The sequence below is a fragment of the Saccopteryx bilineata genome, chromosome 5, assembly GCF_036850765.1.
Source record: "Saccopteryx bilineata isolate mSacBil1 chromosome 5, mSacBil1_pri_phased_curated, whole genome shotgun sequence".
In the NCBI taxonomy this organism is placed as follows: Eukaryota; Metazoa; Chordata; class Mammalia; order Chiroptera; family Emballonuridae; genus Saccopteryx; species Saccopteryx bilineata.
Genome location: NC_089494.1, coordinates 264,834,806 through 264,856,246, shown reverse-complemented (window position 1 = coordinate 264,856,246; position 21,441 = coordinate 264,834,806). Strand labels below are relative to the sequence as shown.

Below are 21,441 nucleotides of genomic sequence, written 5' to 3'. Positions count from 1 at the left end.
CCCCGCCGCTCCTTCCCCCTCCCCCGACGTAAGCTGGGATCCCTTTCCCCTTGTGTCCGCCATATTGGACTCTAACTCTGGTCAGCGGCGGCGCTGGGCCCGCTGGACTCGCCGTTCCTCCCGCCCCGCGGCCTCCCGGCAGCTCCCCGCCCGCCCGGAGGCGACCCCGCGCAGCGTCCCCCACGCTCGGCCGGCCGGACCGCTCCGCCGCCGCCTCAGCCTCCCCGCCCTCCGCGCCGCCCGCCCGCCGCCCGCCGCCCGCCGCCCGCCATGAGCCCGGCCGACGCCAAGCGCGGGGCCAAGCGCCGGAAGAACAAGCGGGGCGGCGGCGGCAGCTCGGGCGGGGGCCACGGCAGCGCGAGCGGCGGCAAGGCCGGCCCGGCGGCGGCGCTGCGCGGCTCCCAGGCCGCGGGCCTGGCGGCCCCGGGCGGTGCGGCGACAACGGCGGCGGCCAACGGGCCCCTCGGCGCGGGCGGCGCCGCCCCCGGAGGCTACTTCGAGGTGAGCGGCGGGTCGGGGGCGGGGAGGGCGCGGGGCGCGGGCGGCCGCTCGTGACAGCGGCCCGCGGACCCGCAGGACCCGCAGGACCCGCAGGACCCGGCGTCTCCCGGGCGCGGCGCCGCCGCTCTGCCCACCTGCGCGCGGCTGTCACGGCCCTGGGGGTGGCGCCGCCTCGGCGCGCGCGGGGCTCGTCCTGGAAGCGCCTCGCCTCGCGTGCGGCTCCGCGATCACGAGAGTCAGGTGACAAGCGGGGCGTCCCCTCATCGGGTCGGGGCCCACCGTCCCCCGGACCCGGCCGCGGTCCCTGCCACGGACCCTGCCGGGCGCCCGGGGAGAAGCGGTCTTTCCTCTCCGGGGCGGGCATCGGAGAGCCGGCCACCCGCCAGCCCTGCCCGAGGCCCCGGCGCCCCCTCGGCTTTGCTTGATCAAAGTTGTCAGGCGGTCCTGGGTGGTCTGATGGCATCTGTGTCGGGTCGGAACTCGAGGAATGGAACAGTGGCTCTTTTTTCTTTCTTTCCTGTTTTGTTCGCGAAGGTGCACCGGGGAGTGCACCTGTCAGGGGTGGGTCCGGTGCCGCCCCTCCGGACCGCGCCCGGTCACCGCCACGGAGAAGACCCCGCTCCGGCGCTGGGCACGCCGTGGGCACAGTCGTTTCCCACTCGTTCGGCTGCCTCCTGACCCATGGATGGATTTTCTTCAAAAGTTGCTAGGACGTTCCATGCGACGTGTCTTTCAAAGACACGTGCGATTTAAAAGAGCCTCGGGCGTGGTGTGGGTGTGCCTCTTGGTGAGACAGACATTGTTTTGGGGGGTCTTTTTGATGGAAGATTTCAAAATATTATGCAGGACCGGCTTGTGGCCAGAGCAGACAAGGGGACCCCCTTGCCTAAGGCAGGGCTGGTGTGAGGATGACAGGGTGATGGATGCGGGCGGTGCTTTCAGTGGAAAGGATTGTCGCGCCCTCCGCAGTGTGGTCAGCGCAGTGGTTCAGTTGTCTTTAGGTGACACAGTGCCGTTTGTTTAGGATCCCAGGCTAAACCCCTTGGACTTCACATTCTCCAGAGGTTGCCCTGGCCCTACACCCTGGAGTGTGAAACAGGTGTTTTTTTGGGGGGTCAAGGATGAAGTTCCTGTGTTTGGGTTGGGGGGCTGTAAATTAAGAGCAGTGTTGTTTGCTGCTGGGAGCGTGGGCGGGGGGGGGGGGAGTCTGCCTTTGCAGAAGTGTGGATAGTATTTGCTGTTGCTGGTTATGAGCTATGCCCCTTTCTGCTGATTAAATAAAGAACAGGCTGGTGATGCAACAGCCATCCTTAGACTAGGCTCTCATTTCATTATTTCAGGTTTTAACGATTCCCTTTGACTTTGCGATATTGAGCTAAAGTAATTTGTGTTTCCCAGAAAGGCTTATGATTCCTGGGGTTCCTGCTCTTCATTCCATACAGGGTCACCAGGGAAGGTTTCTAAGGGGAGTGAGAGGGAAGGAAGTGTTATTTATTTATTTATTTATTTTTAAAGATTTTATTTATTGATTTTACAGAGAGAGGAGATGGTGGGATTGGAGTGAGAAATATAAGCTCACAGATACTTCACTTTAGTTATTCATTGATTGCTTGACCTGTGTGCCTTGACCAGGCAAGCCCAGGGTTTCAAACCGGCAGCCTCAGTGTTCCAAGTTGACGCTCGGTCCACTGCCCCACCACAGGCCAGCCAGGAAGGACTGTCTTGATTCTCAGAGGGTCTTAGCCCCACCAAGCTGTGTGCTGGGCACTGTGCTGAGTGTTAGACCCAGGACCACCTTCATCAAGGTGGCTGTGGAGGCAAGGAGGGCGTTTGTGCACTTGCGTGGCTTCTACAAAGAAATGGGAGCGATGCCCACCGCAGAACCCTGGTACACAAAGCTTGGGGGCAAACACTTGGTAGGCTCTGTGCCCTCAGGCATGGTGTCAGCCTCAGCTGCCTCAGTCCAAGACTCCAAGTCATGTGCACCCCGTTCCTCAGGTGATTGTCAGAGTTAAACAAGTGAAGGCAGGGAAGGTGCTTACACAGTGCTCGGTGCCCAGTGCTGGGTGTGTACATGATCCTTACTGTTAGGGAGGCTGGGCGGGACTTTATTTGGGACTCTGCTGCAGGGCGTCACTAATCAAGCTTTCCCCACCTGTGGAGTGGGGTAACTACACGTGGGGTAAGCACCATGGACGTGGGTCTTGGCAAGGCTGTGCTGACAACCTTGTGGTCTGCTGAATGTGGCAATTAAGGGCTAGCCCCAAAATGGAAAGTTGGTAGGTGAAAGATACCATGAATATATCTTATTATTTTGCATTTCTGTTTTTAAAAAATATTTACTGATTTTAGAGAGAAGAAAGAGAGAGAGAGAGAGAGAGAGAGAGAAAGGTGGGGGTAGAGGGAAGCATCAACTCGTAGTTGGTTTCTGGTAGGTGCCTTGACCGGGCAGACCCGGGGTTTTTTAAATATTTTTTTTAATTTATTTTTATTTTTTATTTTTACAGAGGCAGAGATAGACAGGGACAGACAGACAGGAACGGAGAGAGATGAGAAGCATCAATCATCAGTTTCTCGTTGCGCGTTGCGACTTCTTAGTTGTTCATTGATTGCTTTCTCACATGTGCCTTGACCATGGGCCTTCAGCAGACCGAGTAACCCCCTGCTGGAGCCAGCGACCTTGGGTCCAAGCTGGTGAGCTCTTCGCTCAAGCCAGATGAGCCTGCGCTCAAGCTGGCGACCTCGGGGTCTCGAACCTGGGTCCTTCCGCATCTCAGTCCCACGCTCTATCCACTGCGCCACCACCTGGTCAGGCGGACCTGGGGTTTTGAACCAGTGGCCTCAGTGTTCCAGGTCGATGCCTTATTCGTTGCGCCGCCAAGGTCAGGCTTGCATTTCTGTTTTAAAATAATATTTTTATACTGTTAGTGTTGTATTCAGTGAAGAAAGAAGCTTAGAAAATGGAAACGTTTGTGGATCCTTTTTTTTTTTTTTTAAGATTTATTGATTTTACAGAGAGAGAAGTATCAGCTCATTGTGGCTTCACTTTAGTTGTTCTTTGCTTGTTGTGTGCACCTTGACTGGGCAAACCCAGAGTTTTGAACCAGTGACCTCAGCATTCCTATATCCATTGTGCCACCACAGGCCTGGCTGTGGACCCATTTTTGTAAAATGTCCGTGTGTACATACATGTTTGCAAAGGAAGGTCTGATGCTGTATACATCAAAATGTCTTGTGGTGGAGATTTTGATGACTTCTCCTCCTCCTCCTTCTTCCTTTCCTTCTCCCTTTTCCCCTCTCCTTCCCTTTTGCTTTCTCTAAAAAAAAAAAACAATAAATAAAAACATTTTTAAGTGACTGATTAACAACCTGATATTACTAAATTTTTTAAAATTTATTTATTGACTTTAGAGAGAGAGGAACGTTGGGAGGAGAGAGAGTGACAAACATTGATTTTTTTTCCATTTAAATGATTGATTCTTGTATGCTCCCTGACCGGAATTGAACCCTCAACGTTGGCATATCAGGATGACCCTCTAACTAACTGAGCTACCTAACCAGAACCTCTTGTTGAAATGAAACTAATTTTGATTATTTCTACCTTTTAACAGTAAAACATACAGGTTTTTATATAACAAATGAAAATATTGAGACCATCACAATTGTTATCTGAGTGAGTGTGCAAAATTAAGTAATACATGTTTACAAAAGTCAGAATTTTTTATGGAAATTGACATGTCACTAGCTGTTGGAATATCAAATTACATATAATTTACACTCATGGAGGGTTCAAACAGGAATTTAGGGCTATTTTTACAATGCTGTTAGAGATGTCTAAAAGGAAGCCATTTGGGGTAACGATCGAAGTACATTTTCAAACAGTGGGTATTGAAGTTTTGAAGTCAGAGAAACCTCTTGTAGTGTAGGGGCATTTGTAATAATGTAGGTCCTTTTTCATTGCTGAAAAAGTGGCAAGAGGGAGATAATGTTAATGTTTAAAGGCCATCAGTGTGTCTTGTGGTTATATAGTATGATTAAGGATCTTGGGGTACTTTGAGGTGCACTTAGAGGCCTTTCCTGTGTTGTATAAATCGCTGCTATGACAAAACTAGGTTTAGTCCTAACTCTGTAGTTCACATTTGCATTATTGACCTGAGGAGTAGGTCAGGGAAGGATCTAGAGCAGGGGTCCCCAAACTACGGCCCGTGGGCTGCATGTCGCCCCCTCTAGCCATTTATCTGGCCCCCGCCGCACTTCCGGAAAAGGCACCTCTTTAATTGGTGGTCAGTGAGAGGAGCATGGTTCCCATTGAAATACTGGTCAGTTTGTTGATTTAAATTTACTTGTTCTTTATTTTAAATATTGTATTTGTTCCCGTTTTGTTTTTTTACTTTAAAATAAGATATGTGCAGTGTGCATAGGGATTTGTTCATAGTTTTTTTTTATAGTCCGGCCCTCCAACGGTCTGAGGGACAGTGAACTGGCCCCTTGTGTAAAAAGTTTGGGGACCTCTGATCTAGAGCCTCATGTGCTTTAACTGAGATCAATAATTTGGTGCAGCCATGGAGCACCTCTGTGCCTCAGTGTTACATGTATGTGGACTCCTGTGTAACCACAATATCAGGATATAGAATATAAAGAATATTCCCAGTGCCCTAGAATGTTCCCTTGTACTCCTTTCATAGTCATCCCTATTGTTATTTTCATACGTTTTGCCTGTTTTTAAATTTTATTCAAAAGTACTCTGGCCCTGGCCAGTTGGCTCAGCGGTAGAGCGTCGGCCTAGCGTGCAGAGGACCCGGGTTCGATTCCTGGCCAGGGCACACAGGAGAAGCGCCCATTTGCTTCTCCACCCCTCCGCCACACCTTCTTCTCTGTCTCTCTCTTCCCCTCCCGCAGCCAAGGCTCCATTGGAGCAAAAATGGCCCGGGCGCTGGGGATGGCTCTGTGGCCTCTGCCTCAGGCACTAGAGTGGCTCTGGTCACAACATGGCCAGGATGGGCAGAGCATCGCCCCCTGGTGGGCAGAGCGTCGCCCCATGGTGGGCGTGCCGGGTGGATCCCGGTCATGCGCATGCGGGAGTCTGTCTGACTGTCTCTCCCTGTTTCCAGCTTCAGAAAAATGCAAAAGAAAATGCAAAAAAAAAGAAAAAAAAAAAGTACTCTGTGCTAGTGCTGTTTCACTTAACATTGTTTCTAGATGTGTCAGTGTTGTTGATGTAGCAATTCATTATTCTTTTACATGGATGCAGTTTTCTGTTGTGTGCATGTTACATAATTATCCATCCTAATGTTGATGGATACTTAGGTTACTTTTTTTTTTTTTTTAAACAAAGTATTTATTTATTTTAGGAGAGAGAGAGAAAGAGAGAGAGAGAAGGGGGAGGAGCAGGAAGCGTCAACTCCCATACATGCCTTGACCAGGCAAGCCCAGGGTTTTGAACTGGCGACCTCAGCATTCCAGGTCGATGTTTTATCCACTGCGCCACCACAGGTCAGGCCTAGGTTACTTTTTTATTTTATTCTTTTTTTTTTTTTTTTCTGAAGCTGGAAAGCTGGAAACAGGGAGAGACAGTCAGACAGACTCCCGCATGCGCCCGACCGGGATCCACCCAGCACGCCCACCAGGGGCGATGCTCTGCCCACCAGGGGGCGATGCTCTGCCCATCCTGGGCGTCGCCATGTTGCGACCAGAGCCACTCTAGCGCCTGAGGCAGAGGCCACAGAGCCATCCCCAGCGACCGGGCCATCTTTGCTCCAATGGAGCCTTGGCTGTGGGAGGGGAAGAGAGAGACAGAGAGGAAAGCGCGGTGGAGGGGTGGAGAAGCAAATGGACGCTTCTCCTGTGTGCCCTGGCCGGGAAGGTTACTTTTTTTAAAATTTATTTTTTAGGTGAGAGAAGGGGAGATAGAGAGACAGACTCCCACATGTGCCCCCACTGGGGATCCACCCAGCAACCCTGTCTGGGGCTGATGCTCAAGTACCGAGCTACTTTTAGCACCTGAGGCTCATGCACTCAGCCCAGCCAAGTTATCTTCAGTGCCTGGACTGATGCTCGAACCAATTGAACCTGCGGGAGGAGAAGAAGGAAAGAAGGGGGAGGGGGAGAGTGAGAGAAGCAGATGGTTGCTTCTCTTGTGTGCCCTGCCCAGGACGTCCATATGCCAGGCCGACACTATCCACTGAGCCACTGTCCAGGGCCTAATTAATTTGAGAGAGAGAGAAGGGGGAGAGAGCCAGACAGAAACATCAATCTGTTTCTCTATGTGTTCTTATTGGGGATTGAACGCACAAACTTTGTTTGGGGATGATATTCTAACCAACTGAGGTATCTGGCCAGGGCTTAGATTACTTTATTTTAAGGCTGATATGAACCAAGCACATATGCACATTCTTGTACATGTCTTTGGTGGACATACTCATTTCAGCACTATTTAATTGACTTTATACTGCCAGATAGTTTTTCTAAATGGTTTGATTGTGAGCTAATTAAAAAAATTAACATACAGTAACATTCATATGTATATATTAATTATTTTAGAAAGAGAGGAAGAGAGAGAGAAGAAAACATCAATTTGCTGTTCTACTTATTTATTTATTCATTGGTTGACTCTTGTCTGTGCCCTGACCTGGGATTTAACCTATGACCTTGGTGTATTTGGATGATGCTCTAACTGAGCTATATGGCTAGGGCTTAAAGTTGATATTTTATTTCATTATTATTAATTTTTTAAGTAAAAGGAAGAGAGATAGACAAGACTCCCACATGCACCCCATCTGGGGCCAATGCTTGAATCAGCCGTGCTATCCTCAGTGCCTAAGGCCAACGCTTGGACCAGCTAAGCTATCCTTGGCGCCTAGGGCTGATGCTCGAAGCAATCAAGCCACTAACTCTGGGAGGGGAAGTAGGAGAGAAGGGGAAGAGGGAGAGGTGGAGAAGCAGATGGTCACTTCTCATGTGTGCCCTGACCAGGGATTGAACCTGGGATGGCTGCATGTGGGTCAGTGCTCTTTTCCACTGAGCCAACTGGCCAGGGCCAAAATTATTATTTTAAAGTGCACAGTTCTTTGGATTTTTTAACACATATGTAGATTTATGTATCTACTGCCACAGTCTGGATGCAGAGTAGTGTCATTATCTACCAAAGCTTCCTCATGTTCCCTGTGCCTTTCTACTCTCTCAACCCTTAAACTTTTGCTGGCCAGTACTTTGTTAGTATGATTTTTGTTTTTTTGGAGAAGTCATATAAATGAAATCACATAGTATTTAACTTTTTTTTTTTTACAGAGACAGAGTGAGAGTCAGAGAGGGATAGATAGATAGGGACAGACAGACAGGAACAGAGAGAGATGAGAAGCATCAATCATCAGTTTTTCATTGTGACACCTTAGTTGTTCATTGATTGCTTTCTCATATGTGCCTTGACCGCGGGCCTTCAGTAGACCGAGTAACCCCTTGCTGGAGCCAGCGACCTTGGGTCCAAGCTGGTGAGCTTTGCTCAAACCAGATGAGCCCGCGCTCAAGCTGGCGACCTCGGGGTCTCGAACCTGGGTCCTACGCATCCCAGTCCAAAGCTCTCTCCACTGTGCTACCACCTGGTCAGGCTGGTTGTTTCTTGATTGTGCCCTGACCAGGATGGAACCCACAACCTTGAGGACACTTGAACCAACAGAGCTGGCAGGCCAGGGCAATATGTAGAGTGGTTTATTTCACTCAGCCTAGTCACTTTGAGGTTCTTCTGTTGCATGTCATCAGTGCATGTCGTTTTTACTGGCGAGTAGTATTCCATTGTATGAATGTATCACAGGTATGTGTCTTCCAGTTGGTAGTCATTGGAGTTCTTTTCAGGTTTTAGTAATAATAAATAGAGTTGCTATAAATATCTGTCTACAGGTTTTTGTGTGAAAGTAAATTTTAATTTCTTGGTTTAAATACCAAGCTTTGGGAGCTGGGTTATATGGTAACGTAAGAAGCCGGTGAACTATTTTCCAGAGTGGCTGTACCATTTTGACTTCCACCAGTGTTGTTTGAGAGTGCTAGTTGGTCTACACCCTAATAGCTCTGGACGTTGTCAGTAGTTTTTATTGTAACCAGTGTAATAGATAGGTATGTAGTGGCATCATGGTTTTAATTTGTATTTCCCTGACAGTTACTAATACTGAACACTTTTCATGGGTTTTATTATTTGACATTTATTTATTTGTGATTTGCAAACATTTGTTCCAGTTTGTAACTTGTCTTTTTATCTTATTAACTGTTTGCAAAAAACAGTTTTATTTTATGGATTATACTTTTTTGGTGTCATGTCTTAAGAACTGTTTTCTAAAACCTCAGGTTATCAAGTTTTTTCCTATGTTCTAAAAAATTTAATAGTTTCACATTTACATCTATGATTCATTATTTTAAAAGTTTTAACATTGTGATAAAATTTTATTGGAGTGAAGGGAAATAATTCACCCTGGGGGATATAGATGGTGGACAGGCTCTAGCAGCAACTGCCTAGATCTGTGATTCATTTTGAATCAATTTTGTGAAAGGTATCAAGTCCAGGTAGGGATTTAAAAATATATATATATATGGATGTCAGGCCTGGCCAGTCAGCGCAGTTGGTTAGATTGTCATCCCCAAATACCAACCATGGTTGGGGGTTTGATCCCTCGTACGAGCACATATGGGAAGCAACCAATGAATGCACAACTAAGTGGAACAACATGAATGCTTCTCTCTCTCTCTCTCCCCCTCTCTCCCTTTTCCCTTCTCTCCTTTTCCTCTCTCCCCCTTTTCTCCTCTCCCCTTTTCCCCCCCTTTCCCTCTTCCCCTTTTCAAACCCATTTGTTGAAAGGATATCCTTTATTCATTAAATTGACTTTTCCCCTTTGTCAGAAATAAAATAACCTTATTTATGTGAGCTATTTCTGAACTGTCTTCTATTCCATAGTTCTCTGGGACTATCCCATTGTCTACCATACTGTCTTAATTACTCTGAGTCTTAAAATTGGGCAAGGTGATTTCTCCAACTTAAAATATTTTGTTTTGGCTATTTTTTGTTTTGCTTTTCCATACATTTTAGAATCAGCTTGCCTATATCTACAAATAATTTTTCTGGGGTTTAATTGGAATAGCTTTATAGATCAATTTTGTAGAGAATTGACATATTTACTGTTGACTCTTCCAATCCATGAACACGGTATGTATCTATTTGGTCATCTTCAATTTCTTTTTATTTTAAATTGAGCCTGACCTGTGGTGGCGCAGTGGATAAAGCATCGACCTGGAAATGCTGAGGTCGCCGGTTCAAAACCCTGGGCTTGCCTGGCCAAGGCACATATGGAAGTTGATGCTTCCAGCTCCTCCCCACCTTCTCTCTCTGTCTCTCTCTCTCCCTCTCTGTCTCTCTCTGTCCTCTCTAAAATGAATAAATAAAATTTAAAAAAAACAAAAAAGAATATTTAAAAAAAAAATTAAAAAAAAAAAAAAAAAAATGCCTGACCTGTGGTGGCGCAGTGGGATAAAGCGTCGACCTGGAACACTGAGGTTGCTGGTTCGAAACCTTGGGCTTGCCCGGTCAAGGCACATATGGGAGTTGATGCTTCCTGCTCCTCCCTCCCCTTCTCTCTCTCTCTCTCTCCTCTCTCTCTAAAAATTAATAAATAAAATATAAAAAAAAAAAAATAAAAATAAATTGAGATATATTTGACAAGTAATGTGTCGGATTTCTTTCATCAGTGTTTTGTAGTTTTCAGCACACAGATCCTGTTAATGTTTTGTTAGGTTTATATATAACTATTTCATTTTTTTGTTTGCAAATGGGTGTTTTTTAAAGTTTCCATTTATTTATTGCTAGTATATAGAAATACAGTGTGTCCATAAAGTCATGGTGCACTTTTGACCGGTCACAGGAAAGCAACAAAAGACCATAGAAATGTGAAATCTGCACCAAATAAAAAAGAAAACCCTCCCAGTTTCTGTAGGATGATGTGGCAGCATGTGCACATGCGCAGATGATGACGTAACACCGTGTATACAGTGGAGCAGCTCACGGCATGCCAGTCGAGATGTGGACAGTACAGAGGAAAGTTCAGTGTGTTTTGTGGCTTGCTAAATTCGAATCCGTGACCAAAGTGCAACGTGAATATCGGCGTGTTTATAACGAAGCGCCACCACATAGGAATAACATGACTCGGTGGGATAAGCAGTTGAAGGAAACTGGCAGTTTGGTGGAGAAACCCCGTTCTGGTAGCCATCAGTCAGTGATGAGTCTGTAGAGGCTATACGGGATAGCTACCTAAAGAACCCTAAAAAATCTGTGCATGCGTGTGCTCGACAATTACACCTAAGCAAGACTACAGTTCATAAGGTGTTAAAGAAATCTCTCTGTTTTATGGGGTACAAATTGCGGCTGTTGCACACTATCAAACTGGTGGATAGACCCACACGATGCTCATTTGCTACAGATATGCTTCATGAGATCAACAATGATGCAAGATTTTTGCAGAAGATTGTGTTTAGCGATGAGGCGACCTTCCATATCTGTGGACATGTTCATCGCCATAACGTCCGAATATGGGCTGCTGAACATCCTCATGCCTACGTTGCGTACGAACGTAACACCCCTAAAGTGAACGTGTGATGTGGCCCTGATGCATGATAAGGTGATAGGTCCATTTTTTTTTGCGGAGCAGTCTGTGACGGCAAAGTCCTATCTTGACATGTTGGAATTGTATTCAGTGCCACAATTTCCAGAAGGTGTCATCTTTCAACAGGACGATGCTCCTCCACACTACGTCACCATTGTTCGTGAGTTTCTGGAAAGAACATTCCCCCGGCGGTGGATAGGCAGGGGTTCTGTCAAGCCATGGCCACCACGATCCCCGGATCTGATGCCCTTAGACTTTTACTTTTGGAGTTATGTGAGACAACATGTGTACATTGAACGTATCAATGACATTAATCACTTAAAACAGAGAATCACAGACGTTATTTACTGTTACACCAGATGTCCTTACCTATGTGTGGCAAGAACTTCACTATTGTTGGATGTGTGTAGGGCAACAAATAGAGCTCATATCAAACTGCACTGAATAGGTATGAAACTGGGGGAGTTTTCCTTTTATTTGGTGCAGATTTCACATTTCTATTGTCTTTTGTTGCTTTCCTGTGACTGGTCAAAAGTGCACCATGACTTTACGGACACACTGTATAATTAATTTTTGTGTATATCTTCTATCATTTGATCTTGCTAAAATCATATATTCTGAGGATTTTTATGTGGATTCATTGGGATTTTCTGTGTAGACAATCATGTTTTCTGTGAATAGTGACCTTTTCTCTTGTTTTTCATTTTTGAACGCCTTAGTACAATTTCCTTTTCCTGATTTTAGAGGGAAAACATTCAGTCATTCATTATGAAGATGCTGTTGGCTGTAGATTTTTTTGTAGCTGCCCATTACCAGGTTAAGAAAGTTCCTTTCATGCCTGGCCCGTCGTGGTGCAGTGGACAGAGTACAGACCTTGAATGCTGAGGTTGCCAGTTTGAAACCCTGGGCTTGTCCAGTCAAGGCACATACGACAAGTAACTGATGATAGAGTGAAGCAAATACTTCTCGTCCCACTCCCCCTACTTCCGTGAAATCAATAAAATCTTTAAAAATGAAAGAAAGTTCCTTTCACCTGACCTGTGGTGGCACAGTGGATAAAGCATTGACCTGGAATGCTCAGGTCCTGGTTCAAAACTGGGCTTGCCCAGTCAAGGCACATATGAGAGGCAGCTACTATGTGTTGATGCTTCCCGCTCCTTCCCCCTTTTTTCGCTCGCTTTCCTCTCTAAAATCAATAAAATCTTTTTAAGGCCTGGCCTGTTGGCTCAGCGGTAGAGCATCGACCAGTCCTGTGGAAGTCCCGGGTTTGTTTCCGGGCCAGGGCACACAGGAGACGCGCCCATCTGCTTCTCCACCCCTCCCCCTTTCCTTCCTCTCTGTCTCTCTGTTCCCCGCCCACAGCCAAGGCTCCATTGGAGCAAAGTTGACCCGGGCACTGAGGATGGCTCCATGGTCTCTGCCTCAGGCACTAGAATGACTCCAATGGCAGTGAAGCGATGGCCAAGATGGGCAGAGCATCGCCCCCTGGTGGGCGTGCCGGGTGGATCCCAGTTGGGCGCATGCGGGAGTCTGTCTCTCTGCCTCCCCGTTTCTCACTTCAGAAAAATACAAAAAGAAAAGTTTTTTTCTTTTTTTTCTTTTTTTTTTTTTGGTATTTTTCTGAAGCTGGAAACGGGGAGAGACAGTCAGACAGACTCCTGCATGCGCCCGACCGGGATCCACCCGGCACGCCCACCAGGGGCGACGCTCTGCCCACCAGGGGGCGATGCTCTGCCCCTCCGGGGCGTCGCTCTGCCGCGACCAGAGCCACTCCAGCGCCTGGGGCAGAGGCCAAGGAGCCATCCCCAGCGCCCGGGCCATCTTTGCTCCAATGGAGCCTTGGCTGCAGGAGGGAAAGAGAGAGACACAGGAAGGAGGGGGCGTGGGGGGTGGAGAAGCAAATGGGCGCTTCTCCTATGTGCCCTGGCCGGGAATCAAACCCGGATCCCCCGCACGCCAGGCCGACGCTCTACCGCTGAGCCAACCGGCCAGGGCAAGTTTTTGTCTATTTTTACTTTGCTGAGTTTTATTAATGGATGTTGGATTTTGTCAAATGCTTTTTTGAATCAATTGATATGATCATGTTATTTTATATTTATATTTTTTAGTTTGCATGAGAAAGAGAGAGAAGGAGACAGATAGGAAGGGAGAAAGACAAGAAACATCAACTTGTAGTTGATGTTTATTTAGTTCATTCATTTCTTTGTCATATGTGCCTTGACCACGGGGCTCCAGCCAAGCCAGTCCTTGCTCAAGCCAGTGACCTTGGGTTACAAGCCAGTGGTCATGGGATCATGTTAATGATCCCACTCTCAAGCTGGTCAGCTTGTGCTCAAGCCAGCAAACTTGGAGTCTCGAACCTGGGGCCTCAGTGTCCAGGCTGATGGTCTGTGCACTGCACCATCACTGGTCAGGCTCATGTTATCCTTCTTAGTTAAAATGTTAATTTGGTAGATCACATTGATTTTGGCATTGCATTCCTGGAATAAACCTTAAACATATATCATTCTTGGTAATGGCATAGTATTCTTTTTAACTTTTTAAAAAATATTTATTTTATTGATTTTAGAGAGAGAGGAAAGGAGAGAGAGAGAAAGAGAGAGAGACAGGAACATCAGTCTGCATCTGCATGTGCTCTGACCAGGGGTCAAACAGGCAGGCTCTGTGCTTTGATACAGTGCTCTCATCAACTGAGCTATCTGGCCAGGGCTCTTTTCTAATTTAAGTTATAAGCTTAGTTATTGATTTGAAACCATATGTCTTTTCTAATACATATATTCAGCGCTGTAAACTTCCATCTAAGCCATACTTTACTGGTATCCCACAAATAATTGTTTTATTGTACTTTCAGTTTCATTCAGCTTAAAATATCTTAATTTCCCTTGAATCTGCTCTTTGACTCATGGGTTATTTAGAAGTATGTTGTTTAAATTTCCTGTTATCATTCTGTTACTGAGTTCTAGTCTAACTTCAATATGGTCAGAGAACATATTTTGTGTGTTTTTATTTCTTTGTAACAGTTTAAATTTTATGGACTATTTTGGTGAATATTACTTATACACTTAGAACATGTATATTGAATGAAGTGTTATCTGAATATAAGATCCAGTTTGGTAGTGAGATTTTCAATTCTCCGTCTTGCTGAGTTTTGTGTGTTAGTCTGTCAGCTGCTGAGAGAGAAGTGTTGAAGTCTGACTAAAGGTGTGGACTTGTTTTTGCCCTACTTTTTTAGTTTTTATTCATGTTTGTTCTGTTATTTGGTAAATATAATATATATTTCTTTCTTTTTTCTTTTTTCTAATTAAGTGAGAGGCAGAGAGGCAGAGAGACAGACCTTTGCATGTGCTCCGACCAGGATCCACCCAGAAACCCCCATCTGACGCTGATGCTCTGCCCATCTGGGGCCATTGTTCTGTTTCTTGGCCGCTGAGCCATTTTAGGGCCTGAGGTGAGGCTAAGGAGCCATCCTCAGTGCTCGGGGCCAGCTTACTGGAGCCAGTCAAACTGGCAGTGGGAAGAGAGGAGAGAGAAAGAGAAGAGGGAGGGGTGGAGAAGCAGAAGGTAACTTCCCTTGTTTGCCTGACTGGGAATCGAATCTGGAACTTCCACATGCCAGGCTGATGCTCTACCGCTGAGCAAACTGACCAGGGCCTAGTCAATATATATTTAAAGTTATAATATCTTTTTGGTGAATTGATTCTTTCTGTTAAGTTATGTCCCTCTAATTCCTAGTACTTTGTTTAGCTCTGAAGTTCACTTTGATACTAACAACCACTCCAGCTTTCTTTCCGTTTTTCCCCCAGCTTTCCTTTAATTAGTGTAGGCATGGCATATATTTTATTCTTTTTACTTTAACCTACCTGTATAATTTTAATTGAAGTAGGTTTCTTTTTTTCTTTTTAATTTTTTTGAATTTATTCATTTAGAGAGGAGAGAGAAGAGAAGGGAGAGGAGCGGGAAGCGTCAACTCCCATATGTACCTTGACCAGGCAAGCCCAGGGTTTTGAACCAGTGACCTCAACGTTTCAGGTTGACACTTTATCCACTGCGCCACCATAGGTCTGGCCGAAGTGGGTTTCTTAATAGATAGCTTCTTGATTAGTCATTATGTTTATATGTTAACTTCTAATTGTAATGTATATGTGAAATACACTTATTAACTTGAGACCTTTTTTCCTGGCAGCATTACTAATTGACTTTCTATTTGGTATAGTACAGGACGCTCTTGCATTGTAGAGTTCTCCTCGTGGGATGTTTTTGACCTACAGGTTTCTGAACTCATTTGTGGAATACACTAGCATGGAGATGCAAGCTGTCTTTATTTTAGAGAGAGTTTAGCTAGTGTGAGTTGAAATTGAATAACTTGTAGCTTATGAGCCCACCACACATTCATTCATTCATTCATTTATTCATTCAATTGATTGATTTTAAAGAAAGTTGGGGGTGGGAGTGGAGGGAGAGAGAGAGAGAAAGAGGAACATCAATTTGTTGTTCTACTTAAGTATGCATTCATTGGTCGATTCTTGTTTGTGTCCTGACTGCAGGTTGAACCTGCAACCTCGGCATATTGGAAAGGTGCTCTAACTGAGCTCCCCAGCCAGGGCAAAACAGACTTATACTTTGAAATAATTTTGGACTTAGAGAAAAGTTGCCAAGTTAATCTAGACAGTTCCCATATTCCCTCCACCCACTTTCCCTAATAATGATGTCTTACACAACTTTGGTGTATTTGTCAAAGCTAAGAGTTAAAAATTGCTGCCATATTATTAACTGCAGACTTAATTTGGACTTCACTAAATTTTTCATTGATGTACTAAATCTGAGATACCACATTGCATTTAGTAGCGCAGAATTTTTACTTTATTTTATTTGGTTGTTTGTTAGAGGGGAGAGAGAGAAAGAAGCATCAGCTCGTTCGTTGTACTTTAGTTGTGCAGCCATTGATTGCCTCTCATATATGCCTTGAACGGGGATCTTGCTGGTGACCTCAGCATCTGGGTCAGCTTGTATCCACTGAGCCATTACTTGTCAGGCCCATAATTTTAATTTTTATCCTTTATAGCTGCCTTATCTATGAAAAAGGAAGAGTTTTATTTTCCTTAAGGAAGCCATACAAAGGCTAATGAATCATGTTTAAAGTGTGATAGTAATTTTATATTTATGCTAATATTTGGTGAAATTATTAGTTAGTAGTTTGCTACAAACTAATTCTTTTCTCTAGAAATGCATGGCAGTTATTTATTCATCTGTGGTGAAAATAGCCCAGCAGAGTAGACAGATGTACTGTACAAGTTCCTGCTGAGAGCGTAGTCCTTAAGCGGCTACTGAGGGAGGCCTGTCAATGCGGGTGCACTCCTCATGGATAACAGCTCCTTGCCAAAGCTGTTTGGTTGCTTAGGATAAAGAGATTATGTAAGTGAATTCTTTTTCTTTTATTTTTTTTAAAGAGAGAGTGAGAGAGAGAGAGACACAGACAGGGACAGATAGACAGGAAGGAAGAGAGATGAGAAGCATCAATTCTTTGTTGCGGCACCTTAGTTGTTCATTGATTGTTTTCTCATATGTGCCTTGACTGCAGGGCTTCAACCGAGCCAGTGACCCCTTCAGAGGTGGATTAAGGTCAGTTGAGACCCCAGATGCAGAAGAAAATATTGAGCCCCTTATATTAGAAAAAAGAGTAAAGTTGGGGTTTTGCGAGGCTTTCAGAAGTTGGGGCACAGGGCGTGTGCCTAGTGTGCCCATTGTTAAATCCGCCTCTGGACCCCTTGCTCAAGCCAGTGACCTTGGGGTCATGTGTATGATCCCTCGCTTAAGCCAGTGACCCGCTCGAGCCGGCAACCTCAGGGTTTCATACCTGGGTCCTTAGTCTCCCGGACCTGTTGGTCTGTCCACACTCTATCCACTGTGCCACTGCCTAGTCAGGTTATGAATGAATTCTTGATCATGCTTATACTGTTATTTTCTGTTTTTGTTTTTTTTTTGTTGTTTGTTTTTTACAGAGACAGAGAGAGGGATAGATGGGGACAGACAGGAACCCAGGGCGATGAGAAGCATCAATCATCAGTTTTTCGTTGTGGCGCCTTAGTTGTTCATTGATTGCTTTCTCATATGTGCCTTGACTGCGGGCCTTCAGCAGACCAAGTAACCCCTTGCTCAAGCCAGCGACCTTGGGTCCAAACTGGTGAGCTTTTGCTCAAATAAGATGAGCCCGCACTCAAGCTGGCGACCTCGGGGTCTTGAACCTGAGTCTTCCGCATCCCAGTCCAACATCTATCCATTGCGCCACCGCCTGGTCAGGCTGTTTTCTGTTTTTTAAAAAATAAAAAACGGCATCACTTATTAACTGGCTTAAATTATAATTACTGTCAATATTTTCTCTTCCTTTAAAAAATAGTCAATTATATCTTAATTTTATCTTATTTATTTATTTATTGCACATGTGAGAGAGACAGAAAGACAGGAAGGGAGAGGGATTAGAAGCATTAACTCTGGGTAGTCAATCTTTTTATATCTACCGCCCACTTCTGTATCTCTGTTAGTAGTAAAATTTTCTAACCTCTCACAGGTTCCACAGTAATGGTGATTTATAAAGAAGGGAAGTAACGCCTGACCAGGCGGTGGCGCAGTGGATAGAGCATCGGACTGAGATGCAGCGGACCCAGGTTCGAGACCCCGAGGTCGCCAACTTGAGCGTGGGCTCATGTGGTTTGAGTGAAAGCCCACCAGCTTGAACCCAAGGTCACTGGCTCCAGCAAGGGGTTACTCGGTCTGCTGAAGGCCCGTGGTCAAGGCACATATGAGAAAGCAATCAATGAACAACTAAGGTGTTGCAATGTACAACGAAAAACTAATGATTGATGCTTCTCATCTCTCTCCGTTCCTGTCTGTCTGTCCCTGTCTATCCCTCTCTCTGACTCACTCTCTGTCTCTATAAAATAAATAAATTAAAAAAAAAAAAAAGGAAGGGAAGTAACTTTGCTTTATAAAAAATTTTCTTTTTTGTATTTTTCTGAAGTGAGAAACGGGGAGGCAGTCAGACAGACTCCCACATGCCCCCGCCCGGTATCCACCCGGCATGCCCACCAGGGGGCGATGCTCTGTTGCAACCGGAGCCATTCTAGCACCTGAGGCAGAGGCCACAGAGCCATCCTCAGTGCCCAGGCCAACTTTGCTCCAATGAAGTCTTGGCTGCGGGAGGGGAAGAAAGAGACAGAGAGGAAGGAGAGAGGGAGGGGTGGAGAAGCAGATGGGCGCTTCTTCTGTGTGCCGTGGCCAGGAATCAAACCTGGGACTCCTGCATGCCAGGCCGACGCTCTACCACTGAGCCAACCGGCCAGGGCCTACTTTATAAAATTTATAAAGCAGAGTTACAGCAAGTTAAAGCATATAATAATAATTACTTACCAAGTACTTTATGTCAGATTTTCGCTAAGTTTGGCAGAATAAATAAATCTTTATAAAACAGCTTACTATAGTTAAATCTATCTTTTTATTTATACTTTGGTTGCTCTGCAACCGCCCACCATGAAAGCTGGAACGCCCACTAGTGCGTGGTTGACTACCACTGCATTAACTCGTAGTTATGGCACCTTCGTTCATTGATGGCCTCTCATGTGCCTTGACCGGGGGCCTCTCTAGTCCAGTGATTCCTTGCTCAAGCCAGTGACCGTGCGCATCAGGCCAGTGACCTTCGGGCTCAAGCCAGCAACCATAGCGTCATGTCTGTGATCCCACACTCAAGCCAGCTTCCCCATGCTCAAGCTGGTGAGCCTGTGCTCAAGCTGGTGAGCCCACACTCAAGCTGGCAACCTCAGAGTTTTAAACTTGGGTCCTCAGCATTCCAGGTTGACACTCTTATCCACGGCGCCACCACCTGGTCCAGCTGTATCTCAAGTTTTAAACAAGAATAATAGGAAGGTTGGCTCTGTTGATTAGTCATTATGATTGCATGTCCTTCCACAAACTGAGTTGAACTGTGCGTTGTTTGCATGTTTACAGATGCCCACACCAGTATAGCAGGTCCTCGAAAAACATTTTCTTCAACATTGTTAAGTTACAGCGTTGATGGAGGGGAAAATCGATTCCTGGCCTGGCCCTGCCTATGTGGAGTGTGCATGTCCTCCTGTGTCCAGATGGGTTTATCTGGTCCTACGGTTTCCTCCCACAACCCAGCCATGTGCCCGTGAGGTAAATGGCTGTTTACATTGTCCCGGTGTGAGCGAGTGTGGCCCTGAGATGGAAGGGTGTCCCATCTGGGGTGGGGTCCCGCCATGTGCCCTGAGCTGCCAGGACAGACTGGCAGCCATGACGCTGAACTGGAACACAGGTTGGAAGATCATTATCCTGCTTGTTTTTATTATCTTTCTTAAATGCATATACAGTTCACATTGATTTTAATATTTAATCAATTAATATTAGAAGTGCTTTGGGTCTTTATTTATAGAAGTTTGGTGTTTTTGTGACTAGAAACACTCTATAGGAACTTAAGTTGTATTTTTTTTGTGACAGACAGAGGGACAGATAAGGACAGACAGGAAAGGAGAGAGATGAGAAGCATCAATTCATTGTGGCACCTTAGTTCATTGATTGCTTTTTCTTTTTCTTTCTTTTTTTTTTTTTTTTTGTATTTTTCCGAAGCTGGAAACGGGGAGGCAGTCAGACTCCCGCATGTGCCCGACCGGGGTCCACCCGGCATGCCCACCAGGGGCTGATGCTCTGCCCATCTGGGGCATTGCTCTCCTGCAATCAGAGCCATTCTAGTGCCTGAGGCAGAGGCCACAGAGCCGTCCTCAGTGCCCGGGGCCAATTTTGCTCCAAAGGAGCCTTGGCTGCGAGAGGGGAAGAGAGAGATAGAGAGGAAGGAGAGGGGGAGGGATGGAGAAGCAGATGGGCGCTTCTCCTGTGTGCCCTGGCTAGGAATCAAACCCGGGACTTCTGCACGCCAGGCCGACGCTCTACCACTGAGCCAACCAGCCAGGGCCCATTGATTGCTTTTTCATATGTGCCTTGACCGTATGAAAGGACTACAACAGTCCGAGTGAACCCTTGCTCAAACCAGCAACCTTTGGGCTCAAATCAGCAACCTTTGGTCTCAAGTCAGCTACCATGGGGTCATGTCTATGATCCTACACTCAGGCTGGATGAGCCTGTGCTCAACTTAGGCAACCTCAGGGTTTTGAACCTGGGTCTTCTGCATCCATGTCCGACGCTCTGTCTGCTGCGGCACTGCCTGGTCAGGTGGAACTTAACACTTGTTAAGTTTGATATAAACTCTTATTTATATTAATTAGCTTAGTGTGACATTGGGTTTATCATACATCATGCCACTTTTTTTTTTTTTTTTTTAGAGGTCACAATGTCTATTTATTCCCCACACATTACTCTCGTCACCATGGCTAGCACTCGAGTGAGGGCCACCTTGCCAGCTGAATGACTGCAGGTGGCTGGCGGTGGCCCTTCTTCCTACTAGTTTCCTATAACACATGGCACTGGGTTGACCTTGCAGACCACTAGGGAGCCTCCAACACTGCTGCCAGGACAGGGGGGCCTGAGAGATTCCTTCCCAACCCCCAGCCCAAGCAGGGGATGCAGGGATGTCCATGGGGGCTTTCTATCTCAGGCAGGCACCTGGTCCTGGCTTGTGTCTGCCCTCCCTGGAGGCAGCTCTTGCCCATTCAACAATTGCAGGCTGAGGAGGGTGGACCCCAGAACAGCATGGGGTGCCTGCTGGGAGTCCGTGGGCGGTAAACATAGACAAGCTAGGACAGCTTGGGGGAGGGCCAGTCCCGAAGGTCTTGATCATGCTCCTTGTGGCCTGTCTGGTGTAGTACTGGGGAAGGAGGACTGAAGGGGGTAAAAAGCACGTCTATCAAAACACTCGATTGTCCCCAAAGCTGGCCCTAGGCACCCCAAGATGGTACCACTCCCGAAGGGGGCAGGGAAATAAAAATGTCTTTAGGAATCTGTAATAAGTTCCTCATGCAAAAGCCTGTGGTCCAAGGGCCCCAGTGGATGGTGGTGCCCAGACCATGGCTGGCAGTGAGCTCGTCCAAGTAGCCAAGGTTGACTCAGAAAGAGGATTCTCATGAAGACAGACCAAGGGAGCAGGACCCTAGAGCAGGATTTGGACGTGGCTGGAGATAAACCAGTATCTTCTTGGAGAGCAACCCAAGCGGAATATTCTAGAAAATATTTTAGTGACTGGGTTTTTGGAAATCAGTGCTGGTCTGCGTTCACAGCTTGCTGGCTCTGTTTTGAGAAGGGTCTGGGAGCCACATCATGCCACTTAAAGTCATAATTTCTA

At 46.3% G+C, this 21,441-nt stretch overlaps 1 protein-coding gene across 2 annotated transcripts in view; it reads left to right on the top strand.

The window, feature by feature from the left end:
- Positions 1-28: 28 nt before the first annotated feature.
- Positions 29-21,441, top strand: part of FAM193A (family with sequence similarity 193 member A) — a 131,036-nt gene continuing 109,623 nt past the window's right edge. For both annotated transcript variants that reach the window (XM_066232663.1, XM_066232662.1), the window contains exon 1: positions 29-501. In XM_066232663.1, coding sequence (XP_066088760.1) covers positions 271-501 — 231 coding nt within the window. In that variant the 5' untranslated portion in view covers positions 29-270. The remainder of the gene's footprint in view (positions 502-21,441) is intronic.